The 23,001-nt window shown below is 44.9% G+C and overlaps 1 protein-coding gene across 15 annotated transcripts in view; it reads left to right on the forward strand.

Annotated features, from left to right (window-relative positions):
- The window catches only part of EIF4G3 (eukaryotic translation initiation factor 4 gamma 3), a 147,387-nt gene that overhangs the window by 90,356 nt on the left and 34,030 nt on the right, over positions 1-23,001 (forward strand). For 9 of the 15 annotated variants that reach the window (XM_080378792.1, XM_080378793.1, XM_080378780.1 and 6 more), the window contains 5 exons: positions 139-261; positions 5,730-5,838; positions 11,537-12,394; positions 19,618-19,706; positions 21,592-21,841. In XM_080378792.1, the coding sequence (XP_080234918.1) occupies positions 139-261; positions 5,730-5,838; positions 11,537-12,394; positions 19,618-19,706; positions 21,592-21,841 (1,429 nt within the window). The remainder of the gene's footprint in view (positions 1-138; positions 262-5,729; positions 5,839-11,536; positions 12,395-19,617; positions 19,707-21,591; positions 21,842-23,001) is intronic. The other 6 variants (XM_080378787.1, XM_080378782.1, XM_080378789.1 and 3 more) reach the window with 1 other exon arrangement.

Below are 23,001 nucleotides of genomic sequence, written 5' to 3' on the forward strand. Positions count from 1 at the left end.
TTCCAGCGTTCCTGCAGAGCATCAGCTCACCCCAGAGCATCTCCTACTGAGCGTAACAGAATTAGGTCCTGTCCATGCACCCCAAGGACAGTGTGTAATGGGAAGATGTTTGAATTATTTCTTTGTTCGATACCGTAGATCCGAATCCGGGATCCAAACCAGGGAGGCAAAGATATAACAGAAGAAATAATGTCTGGAGGGGGCAGCAGGAACCCAACGCCTCCCATCGTGAGACCCACTTCGACACCTACCCCACCTCAGGTAATGAAGTGGCCACGTAGCCTTCTCCCCAGTGATGTCTGCTTTGCTTTGCTGTTTGTTAGAGCCAGTTCCTCTCTCCCATCCGCACCACCCATCACCTCAGACACCTGAATGGTCCTAAATGGGCAACGTTCTTCAGTGATTTATCTTTTTTTTTTCCCTCCCCTCCAAGTCTGGTCATTTTTTAGCATCCTATAGCCTGTAAAATGTGGAGCTGCAGTGCTGCCACAAGCGCCCCATCCCTGGTTTTGTATCAGCGGTAGATTTTAGAGCTTGTAAATACTTTCAGTGTTAAAGGAGGAGCCAACATGTTTGTGAGAAACATGTTTCTGTTAGTCTTGTGTACCTGAGGAAAGTTCCTATCCTGCATGTGACTGATTATGTATCTTCAATTACATCGCTGTCCCTGCTAAGGTCTTTCAGCCTTAGCACTGTTGTTTCAGGGTAACCAGAACGACTGCAGCTCAGGAATTTTATCGCAGAACTGTGATAAATCTATCACAGATTTGGTCTCTAGTGTGTTCAACCTTAAAAATGCATTTTTCTGATGTAGGAAAACTCCCAAACCGACATTTTCCATAGCTCATAAATCTCTCCTTGTCACACGCCTTTGAGTTGGACCCCCTCTAAGTCTCTGCATCCTGCTTCACCTGAGAAGGCCACGTGTAATGTCTGGAAATGAAACTGATTGGAAACCCAGGTCTGTTCTAGTCATTTTTGCCCCAGGGCCAAAAGAGCGTGCTCAGACCTGCAGACCAGCAGTCCTGACGTCAGTGTAAGTCCACCATGACATGAACCGCTGGGGCTGGAAGTGGCTGCGTTATCTAATCAGACCGTTTTTTCTGTCCTCTGACCACTCTTTTCACCTGCAGCAGGAGGAAGTGATGCCTCCTTCATCTCCCTGTAGCATCAGAGATGGAGAGGAGCACGTGGCGGCTGCCGTCTTCTTTCCAGCTGCTGGCTTGGTGCAGCTGCTGTTTGCTTTGACCATCATCTCAGTTCTCCCTCTCTTTTGGGAGAGATGGTACTGAGCCGCAGACTGCTAAGCTGGAATGTCAGTGAACAACTAGAGGAGAAACTTCGTGGTTTGGAAGCTGCCCGTGTTTTATCGGAGCTTGTTGCCCGCTGCTTGCTGGGCCTGATCAGAAGCCGTGAAGGTTCTGCAGGTGATGGGTGGGCTTCAGGTCAGAGCCTGGCTGAGGCTGGGGTGCAATTTCTTCTTCTTCCAAGTTCTTTCCTGTTCGTTGTCACCAGTTTTTGCTAGCTTTTAGGGTGAAACGGCCTTTCTGGAGCTGAAACTTTACTTTCCCCTCTGTGCCTGGGTAGTTTTATGGCTGGCTGTCCTGTGCAGAGCCCAGAGCACAAGCTTGCCTTGAGACACCCGCTGTGCTGCGGTGGGACCTTGAGGTTACAGCTGGGCCAGTAGAAGTGTAACTGGGATCATGGAGATAAATAAGGGCTTGGCCCGCAGATCTCCTTGAGCCCAACAGGGTAGTTACAGCTTTTGGTCGTTCCCCTGGCTCAGTGGAATCCTCTTGTTGCATGGAGGCATGGCTCTGTGCGCTGGGTCATCTGCTTTCTGCTCCTGGTCCCCACCGTGGGCGAGCAGCAGCAAGGCGCGATGCTCGAGCCATTCCCAGCTAGCTGGGTTCTTGCAGCAAGGTCTGCAGTGCTCTGCTGGAAAAAACTGTCTTCTGCCAGAGAGCGGTGTGATGATTTGCGACTGCAGCTGGAAAAGGGAGAGAGCCGGGAGCTGGTTACATATAGAATCAATTAAAATTGTTTTCCAGCATTTTCCGTAAGAGACGATATTAGCGATGTAAAACGTTTGAATGCTGGTGAGATCATCCTCCCATTATTACATGCTAAATGACTTTCGCCATTAGAAGTGTGGAAGAGTTGAAAACAGCCAGAGTTTCAGATTGTGTTTATGCATGGTGCAGCTAATCCAGGCACTCTACCAGATCATTTTTGCATTCTGAAATCTATTTTAAGATACTACAATTAAGTAAAACAGGACGAAATAAATGTTTTTCAAGAGGAGGTTAATAAGCATGAATTTTTATCAGCTGTAATTTATATGCAGAGCACAGCAGTGATGTCCAATCATCTACTCTGAGTTAAGGTATGCAAATACTTTATTGTTTAATATCCAGGGTTCGTTTTGATTAGGTACTTGGAACCACTTTTGTTAATCACAGAAGACCTGTGAAATAGTGCTCCCCAGAAAAAGTTCATTAGTGTAGCATAACTGAACATTTAAGCCCACTTAAGCCAGGAAATTCGAAGTTATTGTCCCAACAGCATCTCTAATTTATTCATTTGGAGCAAGTTAAGTATCTTGGGGGAAATTAGGTAGTGCCTTAATAACTATGCTCAGTGCCTGAATTCCAGTAGTGGTGGATGTTATGATTTTGAACGGTCTAAAATCAGTCAACTTTAAACATCCAGCCATAACTTTGCTTGAAACACGCTACGGCTTTTTCATAATCTCTTTCCCCAGCTGAAAAGCGTGAGCTTCACAGAAAAATACCTGGCTCCCGAAATGCTCATGATTTAGGGCAGCTCCTGGAACAGAAACAAGGGGAGCATCGTCACTGTTGTCTTGTTTCGCCATCCCTTTGAGTCAAACCCTGCACATCGTGGGGTTCGGCGAGATACTGTCTGGGTGAACACGCAAAATGCGAACATGCAATCTCTGGGCTTGACAAAGCATCATCGAATCAGCGACTCCCAGTCCAATGATATTTTAGAAGGATGCTAAATTCTAGTGACACTTCTTTTATGGTGATGGTTAGTGTCTCAGTAATCTCGTTATTTATATAGACAAGAACAGAAGGAGAAGCTTGCTCAAGAAGTTCATGGAATCCACTGCTGTAGACCAATCCCTGTCCCAAATTCCAAATTTCTCTGAGAAAGAAACCATTTTATTGTAATAATAGGTTTCAAAATCTTCATTTTTTTCCTTTAGATTTGGATTTTTGTTTTTAACTAACTCGAAGAAAAACTGAAACTTTGATAACACGAAGCCACAGCACCCTCTTCTCTCAGTAGATTAAGCACATGAGCATCAAAAAAAAATCTGAAATTGTCCAGCAGATGGGCACTGCTGCCAAGACTGAAGCCGCCTGGTTTTAGCCATTTCCATGCTTTTTGTACCTCCTGCTTTGTAGTCAGCATCGCTAACCAAAAAGTGCTTTAGGTGGAGCGTTTCCAGCCCCTCCGCAGTGCTTGCTTAATTACTAAAATGCGTTAAAGTTCCTGCGAGAGAAGCTGGCAGTAAGTGGAGGTATTATTTATACGTTTCTAGCAGGATGCTGTTTTTCATGCTATATTTTTTGCTGGGAAGATAAATAAATTGCAAGACCACATGTCGGATCTGGCTACGGTATTTACTCAGCACTGACTTACAGAGAAGATCACCTTTTAAAGAGTAAGAAATGCTCTTATTCTCCTGGCAAACCTCTTCCAAGCATCAGGGGGTTTGTCATACGTTGTGTTTGCTCAGTCTACGGGCCATGGTAGGATATAATAACAGAGCAATTCTTTTAACATCGTAAATCACAAGAGGAATTTTGAGTGGTTTTTTTTTTTTCCTAGAAAGTCTCTAAATGCTGCATTTTGAAGCTGCGAGCCTGTAAGGGTCAGTACTTAAGTGCCATTTATTATTGCTTTGCTGTATCATTCCCACAAAATAAATGAACGCTTTCCAAATTTGTTAAGAAAACATGTTTACTGACCCAAGGAGTTTCTAGGCTTACAGGTTTCTTGTCCGGTATTCTCGTTTGGTTCCTGTGATTTTTACCACGTTCTCCTTTTTCCCTGCTGCTTTCATCCATAAATTTTTCCTAAAATGAAACTAATGATCCGCTGAGGGTGAGGGGAAAGCGTTCTTGAAACCTGCTCATTTGTAAAACCGTGTTTTCTTTGGCTTCCTTCAGCTGTGGCCGGAGGTGGGGATGCAGCTCTTCATCGGGCTGATTCCTGGAAGAGGAGAAATCCCAAATAAAATTTCGATCCTTTGCCCCGCTTACTTAGATTTTGATTTTTATTTTTCCAGATGTGCTTTTGCACAGTCCTCCTTTACCTTTGTGTTGCCTGAAATGGTGAAAAATACGTGTGCGCAGAGGATTCACTCTTTATTTTGGACTGTTTAGACGCAATAGCTGAAAAAGCTGGAAATGGGAGTGAAAAAAGAGTCCCAGGAAGAGGAGCGAGTTGCCGCAGTTTTGGCTTTGTGGTTATTTAGGGAGATAAGTTTTGCCTGGAATTTCTGATAGCCTGTCCAAAAGAAGGAATGGGACAGCCATGACTTGGGCACTCTGCTTTAGTTTGATTCTTTAAAAAAAATCCCTTTTCCTGTTGATCTTCTGAGAAGTCAGTGTGGGTTTAGAGCTAGGTGAGATCAGACACCTGCAGAGAGCTGCATGACTCTCCCCTTTAGATTATTAAATTTAAATTTAGCCCGTTTCTTCTTCACATGGCCCCTGATGTGTGTTTAAGGGGATTTTGCAAATGTGGATCGTTGACTTGCCCCCTCTGTTGGCTTTAACGTACACAGGTGCCTTACCTGGACGTCCAAGGTAGTTGTTTAGCCTTCTGAGATAAAAAACAGGGGATTGTGTCTTTATCAAACCTTCATGAACACAAATGAAGCATTTGGTGGGGACATAATTAAAAGACGTGGTCTCTGCAACTGGCCATGGCTTTTTCAGTCCTGTGACCGTGCTGCTCTTGCAGTTTTGGGTTTGGATGTAGAACACCTCGGGCTCGCTCCGCGTTGGCTGGGCACCAGCTCCTCCTGCTCCCCTTTAGATTGACGCACAGTCGGGTTTATTCTCATATTACCCAGCAGGTACCATCCGTAAGTCCCTTTGTAGAATGTGTCAGGTGTATTTTTTTCATGCAACCACACAGGTTCAACCAGTCGAGATGATTTTCCTCCTATAACAACAAGTTAGTATATGTGTGTGCATAGAGATACGTATATACCTTATTCATACGTAAACACGTTATCTGTCAATAATAAATATAAGGTGTTTGAAATAACCGATCAGTGGAGGAGGGAGTCAAGTCCAGAGAGAAAATTTAAATTGCAGCACGGTCCAGGAGTCTTGGCATGTGCCTGTCGTTGTGCAGACTACGCGGAGGAGCGGTTCTGCTGCTCTTGGAGGAAGCGTTCGGATGAAATGTGTTAACAACTGTGCTGTCTCTTTCTTGCTGTTGTGAACAATAATCGTCTCTTTTCCCCCTTTTCCTGCTGCCTTTTCCTCCCTCCCTTTCTCATGTACTTTTTGAATTTCTTCAATCGGTCTGTGTATCTTTTCTCTTGATTTTTTTCCCTGCCTTTTATTTTCCTGTTCTATCCTACCCTGTCCTTGCCTCCCCACTTGCTTGCTTGTGCTCCATGTTGCTAGTTTTTATGTTCGCACGCTCATTATCACCCTTTTTTGTACTTCAAATCCCAGCAGCTGTCCAGCCAGGTCCCCGAGCACAGCCCTGTGGTTTATGGGACTGTGGAGAACACCCATCTCGCTGCCAGCACCCCTGTCACTGCGACTAGCAACCCGAAGCAAGGTTTGTTGATGGATTATTTTTTTTCCTTCCCTGATTATTTTTAGTCATTTTTTCCCCCTCCTTTCTTGTTTTAGTTTGAATATTTTTGGCGTGGAGACAAGCAGTCAGCAGAAATAGGAGGGGAGGGACTTCTTTTCCTCCAGTGGAACATTTTAACAATGTGTTGCTAAGGGAATTAATTGAAATTTGCCAATGTGAAACTGGTTAAAAATAATTGTATTGAAGCTTATAGGTCCTAAACATTTTTTCAGAGCACAAAGATGCGTGAACCTCCTCTCGCCCATGCACAGTCCTTCAGAAACAAGCACGTTGTCAGTAGAATGCTTGTAGCCAGGGAGGCTTTATATCATTTGGACAATTAGCCATAGCAATGGCATGTAACCAGAGCATCTTATGGCTCCTCCAGAGCTGCTTGTGTGTCCTGTCCTACAGGACGTGGGCAATATTAATTAGAAAAAAAACCCCGTTGACGTGCAAAGTGTCTTATAAACGGCGTAACAAATTTTGCTGACATTAGTCAAAATGGCACAGATGGAAAAATTTTATGGAAGTGGTTACATTTCATTCTCCTATCTAAGAATATGCAATTGAAGGGAGATTTTTTTTATTTTTAAACCGTTCAAAGAAAAGGTGTCCCAGGAGGGGGGATGGAGCGTGCCAAGTCTCTTCCCACACTGAAATTTTATAGCCACTTAAAAGCCATTAAGAAGCTGTAGTTAATAATGTGTATACTGCCGTCACGTTAACAGACATGGTGTTGGAATACAGAGTTGACACCACTGTTTGCTTCCCAGTTATTCACCGCATTGCAGCGTTTGCGGCTTCTGCCTCGAGCGATGTGTACAAGAAAGCCGAGAAGTGCCACCTTTCGCTCCTGAGCCTTGCCTGTAACCTCGGAGCCTGACGAGATTATTTTTTTTTTTTTTTTCCACCAGAGTATTTGCTAGAGGAAAGCTAAGCCCCAGAGGAGCACAGCTCTAGAAGGGAGGGGAAAAAAGCTGCCTCTGGTGCTTCAGGTGCCATAGATCCCATCAGCAGCACGGCCACTACTTGAAAGTAGAGGGAGGTGTCCCTGAGGCTGATTTGTGTCATGCTGAAGTTTACTGAAAATGTTGCTCTTTCACAGCCATAGCACAGACTTCAGGGGTTTCCCTCAGCAAAAGCTGCTCCACGGACACATCTCTAAGCTGCTGCAGTGTCTAGAAATGGTTGAAAAGGGACCTCTTGGAGATCACCTGGTCCTGTCTCCCACTCGAAGCATGACTATGGCTTTGTCTAGATCTTTGTGCAAAGCTTAGGTGTCTCTGTCCCCTGGAAAAGTGGTGGGTGGATTTAACACGCATCCATTCGACTGTGGCTGTACTGGCTGAGCGTAGCTCGCCGGCTCGCTGACGCTTGCTGCTCAGCTCTTCCCAGTCCGTGTCCCCCCTCTGCTGACGTGCCGGGGACATCTCTGAGCGCACTGAGCTGCGAGGTGGCACTGGGACTGGAACGACTGGTGACCGCGTTGCAGGTACCGCAGTGCATCCGCCCTTTCCAGCAAGTGGATGCTGAACCGTAAAATCCAGCATTTACATCATGGTATTTCAGCCCTGTGTATGAAAACTGGTATTTCCAGGACAAATGGGTCTTCTCACTCTTCTCTCTCTCTTTAACGTAATCCCTTCGTGGGCAACTGGAAGTAAGTGGTCTGTAGTTAGTTACGCAGGTCTGACTGTGCTGGTTTAAATACAAATCAAGGCTTGAACTGGGATTCAACGCTGATGAGCTTTCCTGTGTTTTATCTCCGTTCCATCCTGGAAAGAGTCAAACATTTGTTCCAGTCCAAAAATTGCTAAAGAGCACATTTATGTAAGCATTGCGGCGCGAGCGAGCCCTGAAATAACACCATCAGCGTTTGACTGTGGCCTCGGGCTGGGGGGGAGCAGCGGCAGTGTCAGTCGCAGGACAGAGCAAATAAAAGGTGAAGGAACTTGAGACACTATTAAAATTACTTATTTAAGTCCAGCTAGCGAGCTGGTGGGGTGCATCTTCCCAGAAATATATACCAAGGTATCAAGGTATTTTTTTACTTTGTGCCTGAATGTTGGGGTTTTCTTTGTTCCAAGATGAAAATAGTCATAGATAGGGTTGCATGGCTTTCTTAAAAAAGTGCTTATTAAACCCCGGGTTATCGCTTCCCTGAAGTCCCGCTCACTGTGTTCATCCTGTGGGTTGGAGTCTCTCGTGCCCTTTGCCTCGTGCGCTTGTTTGCATCAGTTGAAATTTGGTATAACGCCGTCAAGTCATAATTTTGTGAAATTCAGCGTTTTGCAGTTATTTATAACTGCGCACGGCGTTTGGCCCATTCACTGGGCTGGCATCAGGAACAGAGCACGTGTGCTCTGGGCTTTCTCTCTGCGAGTGTCTGCAGTCCCTGTTATTTTTGCATTGAAGTCATTAGTGAGGCTGAATTCGGGCTTGCGTGGCGTTTAATACCCTTGTTTTTTTCTTTAAAAGATAATTATTTGGTATTTGCTGCTTTTAAAGCAGCTACTGGCTTTTCAGGCTGCAAAGCTCATATATGAGTTGGAGGTATAGGAATTGCTACTATAATACCATGAAAAGTACCATTGCCTGGGGGCAAGCAGCTAGCTGTCGTTCCTGTAGGTGCCCATGGTGCGTATATATCAGCGGGGCTGCAGAAGGCAAAGATATTGCTGGAGAATTCGGGTCAAGCTGATGGCAGACGGCGCAGGAACCTGGCTGCAGGCCAGGCTGGTGCACAAGTTCTAATGGGGTAAAATTGTGCATGAAATCAGAGCTGTCCGTGTTTACTCAGCTGGCCCAGGTTCCCTGGGAAGTTTGGGGTAGTCGTTGTATTATTTTTTAAAACCTCTTTCCAACTCCTGCAATGTATCAGACAGGGACAATGTATAACAGGGTTTGTGGAAAATAGATGAACGTTAGATCCCGAAGTTTGGAAAGCTTCGAGCCTCTCTGCTGACACTGTGACTCAGTAACATGTGCTCCAAAAACTGCCTGCGAAGCCAGCATCGGGACCGCCGCGCCAATGTTTGCATCAGGACAAAAGATGGAAAAATGGCAGCAAGCCCAGCGATTATTTTCAGATAAACACCACAAAGCAGAAATGAATTCCCGTATCCAGTAAAATCTTCCCTATCCGTCACTCTGGGCAGTCTCTGCCACCACAGCAACCCAGCTCCCTCTCTGGCTTTAATGGCTTTTCACGGAGGAGGTAGCAAGCATCTGTCCTGCTGAGTTGGTAAAAGTGTTTCTAATGAACAGTAATTGTGCAAGATTTGTTTTTATCTGGAGATTTTCAAAAATACCTATGGATGGAACAAGCTTTCGTCCTGAACAGCCCAGCGCTTCCAGTAAACAATTTCTAAATATAATGTGAGGAATGATATTGGCGTATTTAGGAAAAAGGGGTCTGATTCAGTTTGGATGAATTGCGTTGATTTTTTTTGTTTTCCCTTCCCAACTGCATGTTGTTTCATGTGACTGTTTCTGTAATAGTTGGCAGGGACGAATGTTTCTTTGCCAGGACTTAAGAGATTTGTCCTCCGTGATGGTGGTTCAAGTTAAGATCCACTTCTCATTAACCAAATCTGCTCATTGTTCTTCTGACACCCTCCCTCCCCCCTCAAATTACATTTTTCCTTGAATTTTGCACACACAGCCTCTATCAGTGGCTAATATATTGGCCAAATAAAGTGTAGTTTGAAGCAAGCGTGCTTAAATCACTGGTTTTAAAACGCAGCTGTATGTTTTTGCTGTGTTTTTGATCTCCCAGAATGTTTTTCTAGACGCTTCAAATGCTTTTCTTTTTTTGAGCAATCTCATTTGACTCAAGGGAGAGAATATCCAGGCAGTTGTTTATAGTGAGCTGTAAATGTCAAGAATGCTCCATGAGTTGTCTCCAAAGGATGTTCCAGAAATCGGAGGTGACGCATTTTCTTTTCTAAACCAGTTCCCTGGTCCTTCCGCGGAGCCTTCAGAATCAAAATCAGCTGTTGGGATACTTTCTCCCATCTTTTTTCCTCATTTGTCATCTTCCTCCAAAGCCATCTCCCTACGTGCCTCATTAAGTTAATAAACTACTGCTTTGGCCATAGTCCTCACTGTAATGCTGCTGGGGCTGTTGATGGCCAGAAAAAAAGTTCTTCATTGCTCCAGCTGTTCCTAAAGACGGGACTCGATGCTCCAAGCAGTTTCAGATGGGTTTTCCTTGAAAAGCTCTTTCCCTTCGCCGTGTCTGTTGAATACGTCCCAAATGGAAAGCTGGCAGAGCTGGAAAAGGCCGAGCAAAGCCATACCTCTTTGGTTCTACCCGAATTTTGATGATTCAAGGTTGGTCATGGCCTTGGATTTCCTAATCTGAACAGCAGGGTTTGTGCCTCTGGCTTTTCCAGAATTAGTTTTTGCTGGCGTGGCAGTGTCCTGGAGGAGTTCCCTGTTGCTTCAGCGCTCGGAAAGCCTGGGGACACCTTGCATTGATGGAGCAGAGCAGAGCTCCCACCCTGAGTACGGATCAAGGTGACCTCCTCGGAACGGTGACTGGGAACTGGACCGTGGAGTCCCCTCCATCTGCGTGTTGACTTTGCGCGATTCCTGTCCCATCCCATTCGTCTCGCAGAGTTGTAGCACAAAGGTGCTTTCCTAAGCAAGATCTTCCATCATCACGTTGGAAGTGGGAGATGGTGTAGCAGAGATCCCAAGAGATCCTGTGGATCCAAGATCCTGAAAGATTATGGAGCCAAGATCATACTTTGTTCAGAAGAAGTGCATTCCACGGAGTTGCAGCAGACCTTTGGGAACCGCGTGACGGTCAGGGCAGGAATGCTGTCGCAGTCCTGCTGCTCATCGCAGGAGAAGTGCGGGGACGTCTCTCCGCACAGTATTTTGGGGGTTGGTTTGGTACAGTCCATCTTTCACCGTGCTCTTCCCACTATGCCTGATGCCGTGGGACCACAAACAACAAGAGGTGGCTGTCCTTTGGCGGCACCTGTGCTTACATCTCTTTTGAGGTTTGCTTTCTTTGGGAAAAGGTACCTTTGCTGAAACAAGGGGGTTGTGTCCTTTAGTCTGATGGGTGATGGAAAAACAAACTCAGTGGATCTCACGTGTTAGCAACGGCAGGACATGTGGCGTGTAAAAGAAGAGCCCGTCATCACTTGTGGAGTGGTTTCCCCGTTTTACAAAGAGGGGGAACAGTCACGGAGAGCGCCTGCAGGCTGCCAGTGTGTCCGTCTGCCTGTGTTTTGGAACATGAGTTTGCCCGGGTCTTGGCGTTAAAACACCAGGCTCCTTTGAGGCAGAATCCAAGTAAAGTGTATTTTTATCTTCTGTAATTTCTGTCAAGAAAAGTTCTATTTTCAGCTGCAGAGTTTCTGCAATAAAATCCACATTTTGTAACACGTATGTGCCGTTTCAGTAAAGGATGGCCCTTTACTGTAGAGCCTGTCTTCGGTAAAATAGAAGCAGCAGTTGCATTTTCAGATTTGCAGTTGTGGGCTGCCTGGGCTTTTGTTCTAGGTGCAGGGTGGGGTTCAGGTGCCTTCCTCAGAGCTTCTTGAATAGTGGGTGGGATGCAGGCGAGGGGATCTGAGTGGGCTTAGGTACAGCAAAGGAAAACAGGGTTTGACTTGCTGTTTGTCACGTTGCCTTTTTCCCCCCCCCTCTCCTTTCACAGAAGAGAAGCCAAAACCAGATCCAGTATTAAAACCACCTTCTCCAGTCCTCAGACCAGAACCTACTGGGGAGAAAAAAGATCAAGCTGGCCAGACGACTGAGGCCACCCCAGTGGAAACCCCGCCAGAACTTCCTCTTGCTCCATCGCCAACCCCGGCCGCTCCCATCACCGTCGTTTCTGCTGCCGCCGCTGCTGCTGTTGTCACCGTTTCTAGTAAATCCACATTCACAACTGACTCAGAGGAGAAATGTGAACTGGCTTCCCCAAACGAGGAGGCGATACCTATATCTAATGCCACGGCCTGCACGGACACATCAGACCCTTCGCCAGCAGAAGAGGCTGATGCCGAGGTGTGCAAAGAGCCTAGTAGTGTAGCATCTAGTGATATTCCAGTGACTGCTAGTACTAATCTAATTAGTGAAATGAATGGAGTTAGTGAAAAAGTAACTGCTGCAGAGAGCATAGTAGATGTAGCCCAGACGGAAGTTGCGCCATTGACTGTTGAGTTGGAGACACCAGAAGCACCTCCAGCAGAAGTGGAAAGCGTGCCATCTTCCAGTGCTCTTCACACTGCTCCCTCTCCTCCTCCCACCCCACCTCCCACCCCTCCGCCTCCTTCTCCTCCGATTTCTGTTGCTGCTGCTGCTGTTACCACTACAACTCCTTCTCCACCTCCTCTTCCATCTCCTAGTGCCCTCCCTGTTGCTCAGGGAGATTTAGAAGCAGAGGAGAGCACAAGAACTACTATTAACGAAGAGATAACAGATACTGAAAAGAAGGAAGAGACAGAAGCAGATGGGCAACTGGAGGAGAGCACGGAGGCTCAGAGTTTAAACTCGAACAAGAGTCCTGTCCCAGGTAAGTAACCAACCACGGCACCTTGGTTGCATGCGGTGAACTGGAAGATGAAGGAAAGGGACTTTGGGGTGGCTCTTCCATCAAGAGGTATTCGTTTCTGTTTGTCAAAAAAAAAAATCTGATGGTGCTGCGTGATCGCAAAATGATAATCTTTGTTTGCAGGGACAAAAAACCCCTCACACTTGTTCATAACGGAGGTAGCTGACTCAGATGCGCCCAAGTGCTGCTGACGGCGGGGGGGGGGGGGGGTGGTGGTGGTTCAGGGACACTGCTCCTGTTCTCAGGGATGACCGGTTGGTTTGCAGACCTGTTGCACTGGATTGATCCTGCTCCTCAGCCGGGTTAACTTTCACATCCTGAAGCCCTTTGGGTGAACATTCCAAGCCAGCGGTTTCTGGAAACCACTGGGGTGGGGTTTTTTCCAGCTATAAAAACGTGTCGTGCTGGTGCCAGATGTGGGTGAATGAAATGGACCGTTAAAGCTCTTCCAAACGACTGAAGCACCCAGTGTCACACACCTCAGTCTGCCCAGCTTTAATTAATCATGTGGCTGGTTTTCCTCTGCAAAAGCAACATGTAAGCGAAATTCCCCCTTCTCCTCGCTCGGCTCTGCTGTTCTCATTTCACTGTTCTTGACTTTTGCAGAAAACAAGGTGCTTTGGTTCGGGAGATGTAGGGTCTCATTACCAATTACTAAAAACTGACATTTCTGTAGCTGCCTTTTAAAATCCAGGCTACTTCTCTGAATGTTGTTACCTGCCTTTGGTTTCAGTGTCCCATCACATCACTGGTTTAGCATTTAATGGATTAATATAGACCACTGGCTTTTTATTTGCTGTATTTTCTATAGAAAACGGCTTCTTTTTTTTTCAGGACTTCCTGGAAGTGAAACTGGAAAAGAAGTTAAATCAGTCAATTACTTGTATTTAGCTGCTGGGGGGAGTATAATAGTGGTTATTATGCACGTACAGCAGTGTTAAATTATTTAAATGTGTTGCATCTTTTACACCCTGTTTTGTAGTCCTTTCAGAGCTGTGAAGCTGAGGTGGTTTATTTAAATATATCCTTTGAATTTGGGGAAGCTTGGATGAGAAACAAAGGAGAAACAGGTTGTGATTTGGTTTACAGGTTTGTTTTAAGTAACATTTAATAGTAATTTTTAAATTTTTACCATAAAAATAGTAACAATTAATAAGTAACATTTTATTAATAAATAAAATAAATTTTAACTATTTAAAATAGGGGGATCTTTTTGTTTATTCTTTCATAAGCAAGTGATAGATGTGTAATGGCATCAGTAGCATCTAGAGCTACGCCCTTCTATGGATTAAATTAAATGAAAACCTGAAATTGGCCTTGTTCCATATTAGTGTAATGCTGTGCGAGGTCAATATGCTGGATCTTAAATAAAATCCAATATCTAGAGAAGATCAGAAAGATCCCTTCACTATAGCAGCCACAAGGGGTTTTTTTCTGTTAATCTTCTTCTATTTTTATTTTACTCGGGTTGTTTCACTGCTCTGGCACTTGTTCTTTCTATCTGAGCTTCTTCATAACAGAAATGGGACTCTCTTCTGTAAATAAGGTTTTACAAGGCCAGGTTCCAGCTTGCAGTATTATTGCTTGCTTTGTAATGTCCAGTAGTTTAAATTAAAAAAAAAAAAAAACAACTTAGTGTTTTGGGCTTTTAATTATGCAGAAGATAATTTTAATGTTCTAATGCCATTAGGCTAGGCAGCACACATTAGCCAATACATCGGCTTTGGCAACAGAGAAACAAATATTTCTTAAGTCATGTAAAAGATCACTTGAGACTGATTACAATTAAAAGCTCAGTACTTCAAGGAGAGCAAAATATTCTCCATGTCAGTTTTTTGTGCTGTACCCCTTCTTTAATGATGTATAACTGTATTGCATTTCTCTGCCAACCTTTTTTTGAGGCATAATTTTCCAATTCTTCCTTGGAGAGATGAAGAGAGATTTAAATCAGGTAATCTGAAGGTGATTGCTAATTCAGGCATCCATCTAGGCTGATCAAGGAATTGCATGTCTCTGCTATAGGCTGGAAATTTAGATGCTGAACTTTAGGAGCAGGGAGAAAGGGGTGGTTTTTATTTTTTGTTTGGTTTGGGTTGGTTTTTTTGTTCTTGGACTAAAGGCCAAGAATCTTTTTTATGATCTCTGGAAATACGAGAGAAATTGGGATAAGGGAAACTTCTCAAATGTGCTGGTAAGCGTGAGCTCGGTGACTTAACAATATTTCTTCTTTCAGCAGAAGAGTGTGTACTTGTTACCGAGCAGTTTGGTTGGCCCCAAATCGTGCCGCTTTATTCCCCTTAATGGTAGCTGATCTGATTGGACTGGGAGACTACCGAGACCCAAGACCTTTTGGAATAATCTAATTGCTGCAGCCCTTGCTTCTGAGTTTCCTTCTCGAAGTTACCACCTGGCCTGCTTAAAAACATGGTGCTTTCTGAGCGAGGGGTTTGCCCGCCCCCTCCCTGGCCTGGCAGGGAGACTTGCAGGTGTATCCCATATTTTGCCACAGAGTTGACAGCTTTTCAGAGATGAACTAAATTACTTGCTTGTTCCTCGAGGGCTTTACAGAATACAGCTTCTAACAGTCAGAGAAACGATATTTTTTCCTCCATCAAGCTGTGTATAAAGAGCAAAACAAATACGTTCAGACTGCAAAGACTTTCTCTTAAATGTTGTTGTTCTCCAGCCATTCTCTTTCACAGCTCACAAAAATGATTTTTTCAGTGTTTGCAGGAAGAGTGGAGCTGAGCAGAGCTGACCCTTGGGGGACCCAGGGGAACCTCCGCTCTTTCTTTGCCTCTGGCATTAGGTCTCCACCAGATTTCCAAGGTCAGAGGATGTCTACGGGAGCACCCATGTTGTATTCTTCTTTGCAGAAACCGGAGTATGCTTGGGTTTATTTTACACTATATTCTGTCTACTTTTAATGTCTCAAGTTGTATTAGCTTGCATAGTGGAGGCAGCAGTTGTAGTGCTTTCATCTCAGTGTCCGGCAGCAGCTGGTTCATCCGCCGCCTGCTCATCAGCATCATCAGTCTTGCGTATCCCCTCCAAAATGGGGCAGATTTGAAGGGTTTCAGAGTGTTAAATCACTGAGAACTGAGGGTTTTTTTATCCTGCAAGCAGGATGTTGTACCTGGGTATATGGTTTCTTGCTGTTGACTGTTTCTGTTCTGAGCATACATCAGACTGTGGGGTTAGAGGAGACACGTTCACCCTATTCCAAGAGTGCAGGTGGCAGATCTCATTCCTGTCTGCTCAGGAACAATTATCTCAGGGTTCTCTGGATGGGCAGAGCTGTTTTCTGCAAAGGGCAAGGGCACGCAGCTTTTAAAATAATTAATTCCTACTCATCTTCATGACAAGGAAAAAAACCACAGATGATATTAAGAGAGGAGCTCCGCACTCGGCCTGCCATCCTTACTAAAAACAGTTAAAAGTCATCAACGACGTGCAGTCGCTTTGGTTATTAAATTCTGGGTTTTCTCTAGTAGCTTTGCCAACTGTGATGAGGGACCAGCGCTGCTTGGGGAGCAAAACAGGAAAAATGTTGGTGGTGGAATGGAACTTCTAAGGAAGGGGGCACTACCAGAGGCTGGAAGTCTTTTGGACGTGCTCTGAATGCCTGCCTTTGATATCATCTTTCTGTCTATGGCTATTACAAGAAGCAAAGAGGAAAATAAGAGATTGCTGTCTGTCCCAGGCAGAACTCCTAGGAACACAGGAAGCCAGAAGAGCTTCATACCCGCTAGATTCAAAGGGCTGTTTCTTGCAGAGCTAATTTAGAGACGTACTTCAATATAAAGTAGCCCAACTGACAGTGGGTCGCTGGATTTCTTAGCTGTGGGGGGCTGTAACAAGTAACTTGGGGCAGTAATTGGAAATATTTGGAGAAGCAGCTCCAGCACCCAGAGCCGGAGAGCTGGAGACATAAATCAGTTACTGCCGTTTTCTTGATCTGCTGCCATAGACCAGTGGAATATATTTTTCTTTCCCATGAGCTGTAAGGCGAGGGTGAGTCTTTACTTTGAGTTTTCATGGCACATTGGCTAAGAAATAAAACCTAAGAGCTGGTATTTATTTATGCTTAGCAGTTGGCACCCACATCAGAGAGGAGGCTGCCTTCTCTGTCTTGCTTGATGGGCTGTGGACTTGCAGGGGGGCAGTTACCCTGCAGAAAGGTGTTCCACTGAAGAACATGATGGAGCTGGAGAGATGGGTTGGGGCAGCACAGTGCCTGCTGAGCAGATTGGGCCAGTGATGATGTTACCAGCAGGAGCGATGTCTGGGATAGTCTGGAAATGAGGATTTTGTTACTCTTCCCCATCCTAATATAGATGGGTGTTGTCACTCCTGTTTCTCTCTCTTATTTTTGTAAGCAGCGATAAAGAGCTCACAGTGTCGGTGGGGCAGAACGCTGGGTCTGCTGATGTCCCTTCCCATGGAAAGAAGTTACCGCCTAACACATCAAAGTGAGCTAAAAACGAGCTCTGGAGATGCGTGAATGCTGGCAAAAATTAACCTGCATTTGAGCAGGAATTCAGTTATTGGTGTGCACGCAAAGATGCTTAACTTGGGGGACAGAAAATTGAAAGACCAGAGGTGTCTGGAGACCTCCCTCACAGAGAGCCAAATTGGACACATCACTTTTTTGTTTCCCGGTTACATTTTTGTTTCCCTATGGCTGATGCAGTGCCTGGCAGCAGAAGCTCCATTTTCAGATAGCCCCATTGTCTTGGTCGAGTTTTGGGTTTGGGAGGGTTGGCACCTAAACTCACTTTAATTTTCTAAGCATACATTAGCATAAATTCTCCTGTTGAGTCAGTTCCTGTAGCAGAAATGAGAACTTAACAGGGAGAAAAAAAAAAAGAAATAAAATCTGATGCCTGCTCTTTTAAGAGGGGGGAAAATTGAGCAATGTCTCTGGAGATTTCGCTGGCGCACCCCAGTCAGCTCTGAAATACTGTCGGGCGTTAGCACCGAGTCACAGGCTGCAAAACTATGGGGCTAATCGAAGGCTGCTGCTGTGTCTTGGGATTAAAGGCGAGCATCCAGCCCAGCGTCCTCATGCAGGGAAGCCCCAAAGCAGGGGAGAGATCTGCATAACTGAAACAAGGCAAAAGCTGCAAGACTCATTCAGGAGGCTCAGCAGGATCACATCCTTTATATAGCTTTCTTTTGCCAAAAAAAGGGGGAGGGAAATGTATTATTAAGAAGCAATAATATTAACGTCCTGACAGCTGAGGAAGGAAACACCCTAAACCTTTGCCAACCTCAAGTCCATGACCCTGAGTTTATTTCTGTGCGTTTAAAAATGAAACGTTATTTTACACTGTGTAGTTTTAGCTGGAGTGGAGTGGAATTCTGTCAGATTAAAAACTTTGGGTTTAATCAATTAAATACTGCCACAGCCAAGTAATATAAGTCATTACTCTGCGGATGTGATGGCTTTCTTGAAGAAATCCCCCAAAAGTGTAGATGTGGCATCACCAAACAAGAAGGCATCTTACCATGGCAGTGGGGCTTGATGTCCAACGTTAAAACAGCAGGGTGACTTTTGAAAAGCACTAAATTTCCACTAGATTTTGGCAGGATTTTGTGGTGTGGAGCCTAAACGACGGAAGTCACCACCTGCAGGGACACCGGGTCCTTCTCCAGCCCCGATTTCACCCCAAGACGGTGAGAGTGACTGGGGTGCCCTGGCGAGGGTGCAGTGCGCTGCTCTTGGCAGTGGTCAGAGCTGAGCCCTGGTTGCGTCAGGTGAAGCAGTGTCGCAATCCGTGCCTGCTGGGCTGTTCCTGCACGCTCCTTCGAGCCCCGGGGAATTTAGGGGTGCTGCTGGGGCTCTGCCCTGCTCCTACAGTTTCTGCGTAGGGTGCTGCAATGGATGGGGGGGGTGATGGTTCTGTGAGCGACCAGGTGCTGTTTGAATATTTGAATTAGACTTTTTTCCTTTTTTTTTTTTTTTTTTTTTTTAAATTAGTCTTTGCTTTTGTGGCGTTTAGCTTTATGATAAACATCTTTTATCAGTGACGATAGCTCCTGTTGTGCTTTGGGTTGGGGCCAGCGTGCTGACTGCAGTGGTTTCCGCAGCCCCACAGAGTTTCTGCAAGGCCACAGTCACCCTCCAAACAGCCAAACGCTGTTAAGAACCTGCTGAGGCTCATACTTATCTTATGGGGCAGTGGGAACCTAACAAATCGTTTCTTCGTTGCCCATAGGAACAAAGCAGGCCATTATTAACACTCTTTTTGATTTATCCATAGCTGAAGAGCCTTTCAAAATTATATTTTATTGTGGTAAAATAAGCACACACTGTGTTTTTTCCATAATATCGGCTAGAATCCCAAAGCTGGAGCTGGAAATCTGCTCGCAGTAAACTTCAGTCACGAAATCAATTCTGTTTACACTATGTGTTAAATATGCATGTGTGCCTGCTATCGGAGTTGACGCTGGTAGCAGTTGCAACAAATTACGAGCGTATTGGATTAATGGTTTTGTCTCCTTAACATATTGTGTGGGGTTTTTTTACCCTTTGGCGGAGAGGGGGGAAAGGTGATTAGAGTAAATCACTACTGATCTTAGAAATATTATACGGTGTTTCCTTTGAATCAGTTGGCCAGGGAAATTAATGAATGGTGGAGTTGTTAGCCTGCTTTTAAATTGAAATATAAATCCAGCTCAGGAGAGCCAGCAGTGCTACAAAATTGGAGGAGTTGTACTTCTGGATGAGATACTGGAAATTTTGGACTGTTCATGGTTACGGTTTATGGTTAATATTATAATGCTAATTCTTGTAATACTTTGTGATAAAAATACATTGAGAACAACCTTCACTCCTAGCCAATACTTGATCTTTCAAAAAAATTCCATTTCTGAAGTTTTTCTTTGGCTCTGCGTGATTCTTATACTGTTGGTAATAAACTCCTCGCTATCACAAGTACCATTTCGAGCTTGAATGAGCAACTTGTAGAACAATTACTGTGTTTTAATGTCGTTCTAACGACTGTGTTATTACTGCATTGAAACAAAAAGTGGTTATATCGAGCTGAATCCTCTGCAAAGCTGCAACTGCTTCATTTCCCTGTATGTAAAACCAGCGCGAGAGAGGGAAGTGCATCACCCACGGCCAAATTTGCTCCGTATAATTTTAGTGTTGTAATAGATGTACGCTTATATTGCAGCTCAAACAGCTGTAACTGCACCAAAGACGTGGAAGAAACCAAAAGACCGGACCCAAGCCACTGAGGAGGGGATAGAAGTGGAAGCAGAGGTAAGAGGGAACCACAGTCTTGCTTTACCCAAATTTAATTAAGATGTTGCTCTTTTGAAAGTGTAATTTAGTTATGTTGCTTCCTCATCATCTCGCAAGGATCCAGGGCAGACTTTTTTCTGGGGGGACTATGATATTCCTCAGCATCCTTCAGATAACTGGTTTTAGTCTGATTCTGGTTAAAGCTCTGGAATTTTCTTTGCTCTTGCCTGATTTAATGACTCCCAACATTCAGGAGCATGTAACTTCTGTCCTTCCAGTGAAGGATGAGATAAAAGTGGGTTTGAATCCCTTGGCGCTGCCCTGGTTGGGTTGCAGGCCACCATCATGATGTTGGGCAGGTGGTGCTGCTGCTTAATGATGTCATTGCCAAAAGTTGGTTCTCCTGCTGAGCACCTGCTGGAGAAGCTGAGAAAGGAGAACGATGAAGCTTTCAGGCAAAACCGCCTCGACAGTAACTAGATCGGTAACAGAAATCTGCCTTGCTGCCGTTCTGGTAGGAATACTGCAGGAGGGGTTTTGTTTAATATCCTGGGTGAAACTGGGCTTAGAATAGATCAGAAAGGGAGTAAAAGAGTAAAAATTCAGGAGTGAGAAAGTAGAAATTCAGGAGTAAGAGAGTAAAAATGTAAAAATACAGACTGCCCTGTGATTAGATAAAAACACCGGCCAGGTGTGACGCGGAGAAGCATTGCTTCTATCGCTCTACATTTTTCTTTGGTTATGATTTGTCTGCTGTTTCCTCCACAACTTTCCCTTCGCACGAACATCACTGAACCTTTACGCTGTAAAAGCATGTTGTTGCAAAGAAAATCTTGAGTCTAGCAGACGGTACTTCATCCTTTGTACAAGCAAGCGTTTGCGGTTTCTCCACCCAGTTAGCAGGTAGGCTCGTGTACCTGTTACGCATGGTGCAGGAGTGCTTTCCCCTCTGCTTCTGGGGGAATAAATGCTTAAAGTGCTCCTGTGCAAGGTATCATGAAGCGACAGCTGGTCGAGAAGCTGGTGAGTGTGTAATCCAAAGAAATTAAAAGTGACCCTGTGCTCGTTTTCAAGCCAGAGAGCAAAGGATGTTGCTGGGGCTGCACCAGCAGGTTCATACTCTGTGCTCTTTCTTCGTCATTTACTGGAGGAATCTTGTCTCCTGGACTGCTCCTGTTTTCATCGATGTTAATTTTTCAGAGTATTCAGTTGAAAAATTTGCAGAAAGCATTTTAGGATGCGGTACCCTCAAGCAGGGAAGCAAAAGGATTGAGAGCCTCCTTGATTAAGTCTTCCCTTTGTTTAATGCTTAGAGATGTTGGGCTTTTTCCCAGGAGCAGCAAGTTCCCAACACCTCCTCTGAATGCAGAACAAGGCTGTGTCCTTGGAGAGCTCTAAAATTAACAGCCAGGGATGTTATTAATGCTTTTTTCCTGAAACAGAGATGCTGAAATTGTGGCTGTATGTCACATTTACCTTCTTTATTTGGGTCTGCTCCAGTTAGCAGTGTACATTTAAGGGAAGGATCCCCCAAAACAAGCCTGGAGTGCTGCTTAAGGTGGCTGGTGAGCTGCAGGAGAGGAGAAAAGTGAGGTTGTCTTTCCAGGCTGGGATTGCTGTAGGGCTTAATAGTTCTTTCCATCGGATCCCAGTAGCAGCTGTGGATTTCACAGGCAACACTGAGTCTTTCCAGTTGCACTGTTAATTACCAGTGGGTCGTCTCCAGGAACAAACTGATAAATCATGTGGTGGTTCTGTGTGTTGTTCCATACCATTGTTTAAGATGCGTATATATTCCTGCTAGGTGCAAAAATGCCGTCTGAATAAATGAAGAGCCTTTTCACGTGCTTTGAATTTTGGCAGGGTATTTTTAACATAACCTCTGTTTCCATCTGTGCTTCAGCCTAAAGTAGAAGAGGAACCTTCAGGTGACAAAGTACTTGAATCTGAACAGGAGAAAATGAGCCATGGGTTTCAGCTGGAGAGAGACCCCTCTGAGCTTAAAAAAGTGAAACCTGTGGAAGAAAATGGAGAGCAGGAGGCAGAACCTGTGCGAAATGGTGCTGAGAGTGTTTCAGAGGGAGAAGGGACTGATGTAAACTCAGGCTTCACAGAGAGCTCCAGCGAAGGGCCAGTGTACCAGTATAAACCAGGTAAATCCTGTTTCAGACTCTTGCACGCTTGCTGGGTTTTCTGCCTCCCACCTTTAAGGGCTGCGAACGCCCCACGCATCCTCCCCATGGAAGGAAGGATGTTTCCAGTGGGGCTGGAAGAGGGGGTGCAGCGTCTCACCGTGTCTGGCTCTGCTGGGATCCTCTAACCAACAGGCTGAGACATCTTCTGGGGGAGCACGAGAGGAAAATTGGTTTTCTCTTGCTGGTGGTAATGAGGAGAAAAGCCCCAGTTCCTTGAACTTCTTGCACGTGTGGATGTTGGCTGCAGGACAGTGGAAATGGTGGTGAATTAGTTCCAATGTGATCGACAGCTGAGAACGATCAGAGAAATTCCATCTAAGCAGACATACTTCATAAATAAGAGATCTGAAAGTTCTCATTGGGTCCTAAATATGTGTGTTTATATAGATATAATTTTGTGGCTAAACAGCTGCATACATTTTCAGATTCCTAGGAGAGTAAGGAAGACAAAAGAAACAGTTTGTGGTTTTCAGTCCAGACTCTGCTATTGAGCTGCGAGGGTGCAGTTCTTTTGATAAAATAATTCAGGTGTGGGCTCACAGGATACAGTCCTTGTGTTGTCGATTAGCATTGGATATAGTATCCCTAAGGGGTGTTTTTGTTATTTATTAAGATACCTAATTTGTAGACCTAAACCTCTATGAATTCACCTCATTAAGAGACACCTTGAGACCAGCTTCTCAGTTGCTCCCAGTTTTTAAGCCATTGCTTATTCAGGTGAAGCTTCCTCCAAATAAATTAGTCATTTCCTAAGAAGCCCAGTGATTAAAGAGCGTAAAACAAAATAAAGAAGGACCTTGAGAGCCTGATGGACGAGGTATTGGACAGAGAGCACCACTGTTAAGCGATTACGCTGCAGTGGTTGTTTCTGCACCAGTTTGTTCTTACAAAGTCCTGAGTTGCTTTTCTTTTATTAATTTAGTACTGTCATATCGTTAGGAGAAAATGTAGAGGCCTCTTGATAGTTTAGCACACGCTTAGGATAGCTTACTGGTTCATTAGTTAAGTACATCTTGAAGTCAATCCATAATTCATCAGCTGTCTCTCTAAAACACCCGATGCAGTCAGAATGATCCCAGTTGGATCTTTCGCTCAGCTGGAGGGGTTGGATCGATCCC

Source organism: Falco punctatus (genome assembly GCF_963210335.1).
Source record: "Falco punctatus genome assembly, chromosome: 3".
Taxonomy (NCBI): Eukaryota; Metazoa; Chordata; class Aves; order Falconiformes; family Falconidae; genus Falco; species Falco punctatus.